Genomic DNA, 10,848 nt, shown 5'->3' on the forward strand with positions numbered 1-10,848 from the left:
AGATAAACAGTTATTAACGTTTTGAAGGCAAGGGAAGACAACTCTATTCGAACAGCACTCCCTCGGACCTTTTCCTGCTTTACATTTGTCTAGCTAATAGCTGGGAAATATATGAATGGGTTCGAAATTTCCTATGAAATATATTTAAGGGATGTGAATTGTGCAAAAATCAATATATGAATAGGGAGGGGCGTTTAAACACCAGCTTGACGTCTGTACTCAAATTTGTACGTTGAGTACCCGCTCTCCGTAAATTCTATGAAGTTTTATCAGATTAAAAAAACTATGAAAATAATGACTTTAATATTGCAATGTTAAATAAAGTAAAGGGAAATATACCCAGGGTGTATCTCAAAATTTACTTCAACACCAGGAGATTGTTTTACGAAACAGTATTCGGACAAATGTGCAAACTCTGACAGGATCTCTGAAAAGGTTGTTGGGATGGTTTTTACCATGAAGAGGCACTCATCCGAAACAATGCATCGGATTCAATGTCCCAAAACCGACTTAACGTGGCTGTAAATTTCTACATCCAACACAGTAAGGGTTTTACAGCTGGACAGGATAATTCCAGGTGACCATATTTCTATACCCAGTGAACCCTTAAAAATGTACAAGTGGAAAAAAAACTATGCGCTTCCCGATATATGACAAATATTCCAATAGAATAGAGAACAGAAACAGGGAATGTGTCAGAGATAACAACCCGACCAAAGAGCCGAAAACAGCCCAAGGACACCGATGGGTCTTCAACGCAGCGAAAAATCCCGCTTCTTGAGACGGGCTTCAGCAGGCCCCTATCTAAACAATAATGTATACTAGTTCAGCAAAACGGGAGCCACACTTAATTCTGAAACATACAAATGAACCCAAAATAAACAAACACACAGTAATACGCACATCAAAACTCAGGTCAAAAGAAGTCCGAGTCCGATGTTAGAATAGGTAACAGAAGAAACTCAACAAAATGATAATGGTCAACATAAATTAACAAGGATTACTAGCAGTTACTGATATGCCAGCTCCAGAACTCAACTAAACTGATCGAAAGATTGTCTTCATCATATGAAAATCAACCACAATCCCTCCGGTTAGGGATTTAGTATCATGCCATTATAAATTATACGAGAAGAACATAACCCGTATCATGCCAACAACTGGTTCCAAATATTAACCTCGTTTGTTTAAAATTTCGATAATCAAAAAAACTTTATGTTTCAATTTATTTGAAGGTATGCGATTCCTTTTATTTTTAATATCGTCATGGTCCATGAACACACGCTAACGTGTCGCTCTGTGACTTTGTAGCGTCATAGTACAGCTGTAATAACGGTTCAGAAGCATTTAGCATTCTTTCCGATATTGTTTTGATTGATGAAACAGATTAATTGTATGTAAACAATATTAATATTTTAGTCGAACTTGAAACGGGAAGAGCGTATCTTTTGCTTTCTGGTGATATTTTGATGACTGGATTTTATTACGTTACAAGAGTACGCAATTAAAATTATCCAATATCCGATTAAATAAAATTTAAAAAACACATCACCACAAAGACAGGACAATGTTTGATGATATCTGAATAGTCCTTTAGCATAGCTCTTGGCAACGCTAGACCTTAGAGTTCTGCGAGTATAGAGACGCTTATTTTCATTTGTTTGTAGTTTAAGGTTCCAGTGTATTTTTAAAAAAAAATTTGGGGGTAAGATCTGTATCCACCAATGCTTTTCCGAGGCACCATGTAGAGCGAAAGTGATTTATTGGTATATTCAAATATTTTTTCTCTTTTTTCAGATTTAAAATGAAAAGTTTTCATCAAACCACTAAGTTACAGTTGATATCAACATATGCCGTCGTCTCCGTATATTGCTTGGAGCTTTCGTATGTTATGAATGCATATAGAGCAAGATGTGGGAATAAAGTTTGTGGACCACAAAGGTCTGATTCCACTAATGAAATGATTAGAGAATATTGTCCAGAATGCATATGTGATGATATATGCATATTTCACAAGAATTGTTGCCCAGATCACTACTTTCGTTTTCGTCTATCGTGTATAGAAACAAGCCTCTTGGATTTGAACCCAATTCCGAACGAAAAATCAATAGCAATGATCAGTCATTGTCCTGTGTCCTCGGACAATACAACAAAAATGAAATGCGAAATGTCAAATAGCCTTCTTAAAAAATTTCAAAACATTCCCGTATATTCTAACAAAAGCGGACTTACTTACAGAAATATTCATTGTTCAGTGTGCCACAATGAGTCTCTCCGAGATATACATCAGTGGAAAATAGAAATGCAGTGTGCTTACTTTGCCGATTTCAATTTTCTTTCTTCTTATTCAGAAATATTCGACTATGCCGAAGAGAAGAAATGTGACATTTTCTATTCAAGCGCAGAAATTTATGGACTTCATATTAACACATGTGAAGATAATTCTATACGGGATGATGCTATAAGTAAATGTAATGTTTCAGGAACATGGAAACATTATGATGCTGATATAGACTTTGCATGCCGAATTTATGACAATAAATTTTATTTTTTCAAAAATGTATTTTGCCATCTGTGTAATCCGCCAAATGATTTAACTATAGGTGAAGTTATCTCGAAATGCAATGCGACAGGTTTATGGAAAGCTTTCAGTGCTGATTTAGAAAAGGCATGCTTAAATAACATACACAGTCCTTTAACAACACCATTCAAAAATATTTACTGTTATTTATGTAATATAAATGACAGAAATAAAACACACAACATGCATTTTAAGGAACTAGTATACTTTATTGAAGAAAAAATGAAAAATAAAAGTGAATTCGTGTTTCAGTTAAAAAGTTTGGATTTAAACCTTGAATCGATTATTGATAGTGGAACGAAGTATATAAAAGATACCAACCCTGAAACAAAAGCAACGAAAAAAATAAAAATAATTCAAGATAAAGACTTCTACAATTTGAACAAAACAAGTATAATGCTACAATATTTTGCATTTACTGGTTCTCCTGTGTTTTGTCAAAATTATTCATTTTTCTCGAGGTTGTCCGATTGCGATTGCAGCGATAGTTGCTACTTCCAATCAGGATGTTGTATAGACAAGTACTTTCAAAAATCGACTACATGTACTGATCCACAATATTCTGACCAGAAGAACGGATATTTAGTTTTTGATACATGCACTAAATCCATGAGCATGAAGTTGGAAAAGTTGTGTAGTATAAGCGACATTAACAAATTCTTTACTTTTCTACCAGTAGAAATTCAGATTGCTGAAAGTTATACACATTTTAAAAACATATATTGTGCTTTGTGTAGTGACGGACTTAATCAGTCCGATTCACAAATTTTAAATTCTATTTCCATGTGGGACTTAAATATTCGTTGTAATGTGTATTTGCCGCCATTTTTCTTTTTGTCATTCGAAGACTATTTTCGGTTTTTAAAAGAAAACGGATGTTCTGTAAAATACAAACCATCTGAATATACCAATGTTAACTGCGAAGACCGAGAAGACAAACACTGTAATGTTTCCGGGAACTGGATGCATGGCGACCAGGATATAAAGTTTGCTTGTGAGAATGTAAATATGCCTAGGAATTTGTACAATTCAAAAATGAGTGTCTTTTGCGCAATGTGTAATCCGGAACAAAAACACAAGGTAGAATATTCTGAATGTAACACTACAGGTCTTTGGGAGAACTATGACAAAGACACAGAGGAGTATTGTTTGAGTATGCCAAGCATTGAATACATTGCACCATACAAAAACAAGTTTTGTGAAATATGTAACCAAGAAGAAGTTACGCACATAATAGCAGGTCGAACACAAAGCGAAACATATGTTAATATTATAGAGACAGAATTCATGCCACCGACATTTAGACTTATATTTGAGCTTTCGAACTACAAGCAATCCCCAAAACACAAAGGACATACACCCAGCTGTAACGCAAGTCAGATATTATTTCTTGTAAGTAACAGTATATTCTCTTTTACATGACTTGACGTACATTTTCCAATTGTAAGGAGGGACGATTATTTATTCGGCGCGGATCACATTGCCATTTTTGCAACTTTTACATATCAAAACTACAACTACAGCAAACTAACACTATAAAGTTATCAAATTAAATACTTACTCGTATTCTGATGAGATCATTATTTTTTTGATTAACCGCTTTCACAAAGATTTGGTTCTGAGAGTACCAGCTCGTGATTTTGTTTTAAACACGTGACACGTGACACTGATATAATTTTTTGCTACAAGTATTTTCTTTCATATATTGATCTATAATATTTTATAAAAACTGAAATGTATTGTATATACCCAATAGATTTTATAATTGTTTTAATGATATTAATGACGATATACTACGATAATATTAGAGTTAGGGAAACATACATGTACATGCAAGTCTAAATTAAAAAAAACATGAATGCGGATAACCGTCAGAATATCTGAATGATGTTATTCGATAGATATTTTAAAATACATTTTAAAATTAAACCAGCCAAATATGTGGTCTTGTCATAACTTCTCCTTAAGGATGTTCGCTGCTCTGTTTCAAAATAACAAACTATTTTGAAGAATTTTAAAAAATGTAGTATATAAATAACAGAACTAAAAAAGCAGAAAAAAAATTAATGGTCCGTGTCCTTGTTAATATGTCATTTAAAATTTGGCAGTATATGATTCTCTCTAGATTTTTACACCGCGATGACCGTGAGGGCATTCCGATGTTGCCGACGAGATTTCTACTTACGTAACATTCATGTTTGACTGGTAACCGATCTATATACGCGGACATTATCGAGTGCAAAATAACATAATTCCTTATCGCTTGTTATAAATTCATTTCTTCAATGAATACTCATAAAAATATTTTTGTTTAGAACATAAAATATTAATATGAAAATGTTTTGTCGTTAGAAATATATATATAAGTAAAAAATCATTGATAAGATCTATGAACACGTACAGAAAAATTGTGTTAAGGCATGCGGAAGAATATCTGTTCTGTTCTGTTCTGTTCAGGTATGTACCTCCGTTTACAGTCGGAGCACTCCACTTATCGGATGAGCAATTCTAAAATATTTACTTAACAGAAAAAGCGGATATCTTTATATTTACAATATGATAGAATATAATTCAAAAATAAAATTAGTTAAGGTGAATTAAATAAGGGTTTATAATGTCTTTGTTGCGTTAAAATATTAAAAGATATTAATAAAAAATAGTATGTACACAGCACAAATTGCGGCAATATAAATCAGCTTTTTTGCGGGAAAATATGAATGCCTGCTCAAATCCAATTTATTAGAAAAATCGAAGAGTGTCCACCATGCACTTGCACTGCACTATTATTAGAATAGTGGAATAGAATGATATACAAATGGATGAAAATTATATATACATGTAACTGTTATATGCAAACATTAATATAATATATACATGACAACAAACCACAATATACTGATTTGTATCACTACAATATAATAGTTATTACGGTGACGTTGAATTCCCTGTCATTTATTCATCATCCACGCACGAATTCGTCTCAGAAAAAAATATATATCTGTACATTAACCTCACTTTCAGGTATACAGATGTGATTTTTTTTCTGAGACAAGTGCTTGTGACTATCCACAACAACTTGCGGTCATCCCATATCCATTTAAGTAAGACATCACGTGACTTTGGTGACCGTATAGCGAGCCGCCATTTTGAATTATTTTGTCTCATTTAAATTGCATAGGTGCTTCAATAAAATTCAATTTTCTCATTAATCTGACCCGTTTTCTAACTTTTTCAAATCAATCCTTCATATTCAAACATATTTCTACCAAACAATGTTGGTCCTGACAGTTTAAGTTTTGATTAAATTACGTCCCTGGAGAATCCTAAAAAATGCACTTTTTCTCGTCATTTCCCCGTTGACTTAATGTTAAATCTACCGATACCCATGTCTACTTGTACATCAAATTGAGAAATTCCGTAAATAAAAGTCAAACTTTGCAAATCGATTGAGTATATTTAAACATATATCCGGCGAAATACTCTACTTAAAACAATTTAATTTTAGAGCAAATTACGTCCCACATCGATTTAAAAAAGTGATTTTTCGGGATTTTTTCAAAATGGCGGATGTTTGGAAATATCGCATTAATTTTAATCATCGTGTATTTTCATGCAGAATTTGTGCTGTTTCTGTTATTTTCTTAAATGATATTTCGATATGATTGATTTCAAAATGTCTTGATGAAAAATAAACTATTTCAAGTGTGAAGTGTAAAAATTAACACGGGAACATTTATTTTGACAGATATACAAGATATACTGTTCCCAGAAAATAATTAACACTGAAATTAATAATAAAATTATTTTTCGCTCCTTTTTTTTAAGGTATTTCCCCTGTTTTATGTATAGCTATCTTTATTTAGAAAAGTATAAATATATATATTCCTTTTAGAAAAAAAAATGTTTTCGTCCCAAGAGAAAAAAAAATAATGCCCAACAATTATTATAGATAAATATTCTATATACCTTTTAAAAACTAATGTCCCTTGACGAACAGGTGAACTCTGACTTAGGTTATAATGTTACATAACAATAAATTGTCAGGTAGTGTAAAATTAAAGAATCGTGTCAAACCAAAAGCAACCAGGTGACATTAACATCCTGTGTATACATGCATTTCCAGAGTTTAGATTTTGTGATATACAAAAGTTTTCATAAACGTACAAATAAATATATTCACTTCCCCGTGTACACAACAGAAGAAATATATATCATAAAGAACTTTATGAAAATATATATATTATGAAAAATTCTTTAATAAGTTGATTTTTGCTTTAAAAATTAATCAAATATTAATGTTTCACGATAATTGCTTTAAAGAAATATTCTGATTCAAATCTAATATTAAATAGATTTTTTTTTATTTCATAGAAAATTAAACGAGATTTCATTGCATATGATTTTAATTTTTGTTATTTATTTTATCAATTTAATATTTTAAGCAAAATCCAGGCACTAAAAAAAATCGAAATTGAAATTTTAACTTGTGTACAAAAAGATGGTATTGTGTATACATTTCAACAACATTATATCCCCGCCAATATTTATCGACAGAGTTATCGGTCCTGAATATGACTGATATAGTTGGGTATACGATGTTCAGTACTTCAGTACTTTGATTATATATTTAACATCGCACCTTTTTTTTCTACTGAAAACTATGAAAAAATGACAAAGATTTTATAAGATTTTCAGAAATGGCTTTTTTATTTTTCTTAATTATATGGAATAAAATTATGAAAATAAAAGTACGGGTGAGCGGGGAAATTTTTTAATGGCACTACTTATATAAAGACAGAGGATTCCGAATATCTGACAAAAAGTCAAAAACAAAAAGAGCGAACATCCTTAACAATATTGTATCAAAATTGTCACTAGCAGCAAACATGATTCCATGAATACCAAAATTATTAAAAGATCTTTGAAGTGTATTACAGTCTTCACCAACTTTCTTAGTTTGACGCGAACAGTGATTTTTTAGGAAGTAGGCAATTATTCATTCAACTTTGAAAAATGATGGCTTTTCTGTACACAGATGCTTCCAGGTAAATTGAAAAATGCATGTCATAAGATACAGTCCATTATATAAGGCTGTTAGAAATTGATAAGTCTGCTATGTACCTGACCCTTTATTTACAATAAGAAAAGTGTCATTGCTAGTTTTAATGCGATTAGGGATGTAACGCCAATTTCGATTGGATGACGTCTGCCATTAATTCCACAGTTGACGGTCGGAGTCATTGGATACACCAGTGAACAATCGTAGTGGACGTCTACGGTATATTTGAAATGTTTAATTTTGAACATTTTAAGAGTATTGCATTTGAAGAGGAATAACGGTATTATATTTGAATAGTTGCCACCATCAATCTGGATTTGACAGTGGCAAAAATTGAAAACAACACTTTATAAATGTCATGCGTCCGAGGCGACTCCTCAGCTTTTCAAAAACAGTACTGTTATTTCTTAAATCGTGCACAGAAACTTTATATTATATTTTCAATTAACCACGATATTAATAAAAGGAAGAATGAGATATTTGACAATTAGACTGCAACTCAAATAACAAAGAGATATTTGAGGTTAAATCCGGTCTTCAACCATAAACAAGCGTCAATAAAATATACTAAGCCAGAAGACGTAATTGCCCTTAGGTTAGAATAGTTGAGGCTAATTTCAACAGTGACTATCAAAAGATCTGTAATCGATATCAAATGCCTGAAAAGGGCGGAGGAGGATTTTTTTCTGAAGGAGTATTCATTATTTTCAACTTTTTCGAGTATTTCTTAGTTTTATAAATTTGTACACATTTATTTCCTGAATTTTTTTGTGTTATATATTTATTTTCATTCTGTATTGGACAATGGTATTTTGTTGATCTCAGAATATTCATTTTAAAAATTCTCCTTAATTTGAAATGGTCGTACCTTAACCATTACTTGATCATTTCAGAATGAATGTCGTGATATACTTTGTTATCCTGGTAGAATGCATATCGACACAGGATGTACACCTCTGTTCCAAACAACAGCAAACCTGGGATACATTTTATATGCAGGATTAAAAGCTATTTTGGTTTCGGATGTTAATGATACGATGCCATTCTTAGAGTCAGTTGGTGAATATTTCAAAGATTTTCTAAAGAATCGCTTGTGGCTGTCGTTCATTGACTTTGAAACTTCCATCATTTATTCCAACCTATACTGTTCGGACAGTCAACCTAACAAATTAGGCAAAGGAATTACTGTTTTGGTCTTAGTTTATCACAAGTTTTTTATTCAGGATTATGTCAACCGTTCAATGACGGAGGAAACACTTGTTTCATTGTTAGGATCAACATTTAATGTTACATACAATGATTTCCAGCAGCCATTTTTAATTCATCGTGATGAAAATGCTTTCAATTTACCGACTTTAGTTTCAAGATTTCAATTCACTGATAAATGCTATACTAAAGAAACATCGGAATCGTACACAGGAAGATTATACGTTCATTCACATGTGATTCAACTTTTGATTTGTGAACAAATCGAGTTAAACTATACAGAATTCAATATAAACGTAAAAAACTTACAATTAACTGTTCTTTCAAGAAAAGCTGTAATTGAGCGAGACGAGTACATTCTGATATCACCTAGACAAGCTAGAATATGCATAGATCGTCTGCAGACTTTGAGTGCAAGTAGGATACATTTCAATTCTGCTGATGTAGGGAACATAGTGGCAATGGTTTTCACCTGCATATCGCTTTTATGTTTATTTTTAACATTTTTAACTTACTGCATTTTTCCAAGTTTGAGAACACTTCCAGGAAAAAACAATGTATGTTTAGTGTTTGCAATTTTTTGTGCGCAATTATTGTTTCAGTTTGTAGAATTTGGTACAAAATCCGACATTGGATGTAAAGTGATCGGTGTTTTGATACATTATTTTTGGTTGGTTACTTTCGGTTGTCTCAGTGTGTGTTCTTTCCATATGTACCGCGTGTTTACAAGCAAAACTGTCGTACGTATATCCGAAACATCTAGACTGGTTATTTACATTATATATTCTTATGGGACACCGGCTATAATTGTATTATCAAATATTATTATAACAAGAAGTTTATCAAGCGTTACGTCAATTGGATACGGAGGTCGAATTTGTTTTCTGAACCAACCAATCGCATACGTTGTTACATTCGCAGTTCCGATAAGTCTCGTTTGCTGTACAGATATTTTCTTCTTCATTGCGACAACTTATAAAATAGCCAAAAGGCCAAAATTGAAAAACGATTTTCAGATGAAACTAAATCAAATTCAATTCACCGTGTATGTGAAATTATTTTCTATAACTGGAATTACTTGGATTTTTCAAATTATCGATTCTTTCCTACCAGTCTCAGCCTTTTCAACGATTATTTCCCTTTTGAACGCTTTACAAGGTGTGTTCATATTCATTTCGTATGTCTGTAACAAACGTGTGATCAGTCTGTATGATAAAACTAGGATGTCTTTTAGTGGATACAGCAGGACAAGAACGAGCAGACGTACAGCATCCACCGGATTAAGTAGCAGTGCGCTATAAACATAAACTAAACGTAGCAGAATGTAGTTAATTATTGAAGAAATACTACCATGCGGTGCAATATGGTTGTTAGCATCATCGTTCATTTGTTCGTCCTGAACATTCATGAAATATTTGCCACTGGACGTTAAGTAACCAACAATTAATCAATCAATCGTTCCTTCGTCTCTGCTGGAGTCTATTGGCAGTCATACATACTGCATCTCTTTATTTATACTGTTGTTGATGTGAAATATCTTTTTACATTTTATGTACATTTATTGTTCTTTAGATATATAAGTACTGATTGTATTGTACCATACATATAGCTATTTATAAAAGAAATAATTGTTTGTCGTATTTAAAACATGTACACCCATATCTGGTGCGTAGTGGTCAATTATTTTGTCAGATCTTGTGTTACTAGGTTGTTGTCTTAATTAAAGAACGGAACTTTAGTGGGCAAGCTTATATACCCAACGCCTGCCCGTACCCCTTTTTTACATGAAGCGCACCATCTTTTAATGACCATATGTCATAGTTTTTTTCTGTTTTTTTTTTAAAAGATATTATCCTTTTTGGTCATGATTTCAGGCAGTTGTGATACAAAAATCAATTTTAGTAACTTTGACCTTGACCTTATACCTAGTTACTTAATAATCAATAGGGAGGAGGACTTAATAATCAATAGGGATCTTCCTCTTATTATATGAGACCATATA

The 10,848-nt window shown here is 32.3% G+C and overlaps 1 protein-coding gene across 1 annotated transcript; it reads left to right on the plus strand.

Moving 5' to 3' along the window:
• The first annotated feature begins 1,839 nt into the window (after positions 1-1,839).
• Positions 1,840-10,315, plus strand: LOC127702778 (uncharacterized). The gene is made up of 2 exons (XM_052207080.1): positions 1,840-2,782; positions 8,534-10,315. The coding sequence occupies exons 1-2, from the start codon at positions 1,892-1,894 to the stop codon at positions 10,145-10,147; spliced, it is 2,505 nt and encodes an 834-aa protein (XP_052063040.1). The 5' UTR covers positions 1,840-1,891; the 3' UTR covers positions 10,148-10,315.
• Positions 10,316-10,848: the final 533 nt, after the last annotated feature.

The sequence above is a fragment of the Mytilus californianus genome, unplaced genomic scaffold (assembly GCF_021869535.1).
Source record: "Mytilus californianus isolate M0D057914Y unplaced genomic scaffold, xbMytCali1.0.p SCAF_5, whole genome shotgun sequence".
Taxonomy (NCBI): domain Eukaryota; kingdom Metazoa; phylum Mollusca; class Bivalvia; order Mytilida; family Mytilidae; genus Mytilus; species Mytilus californianus.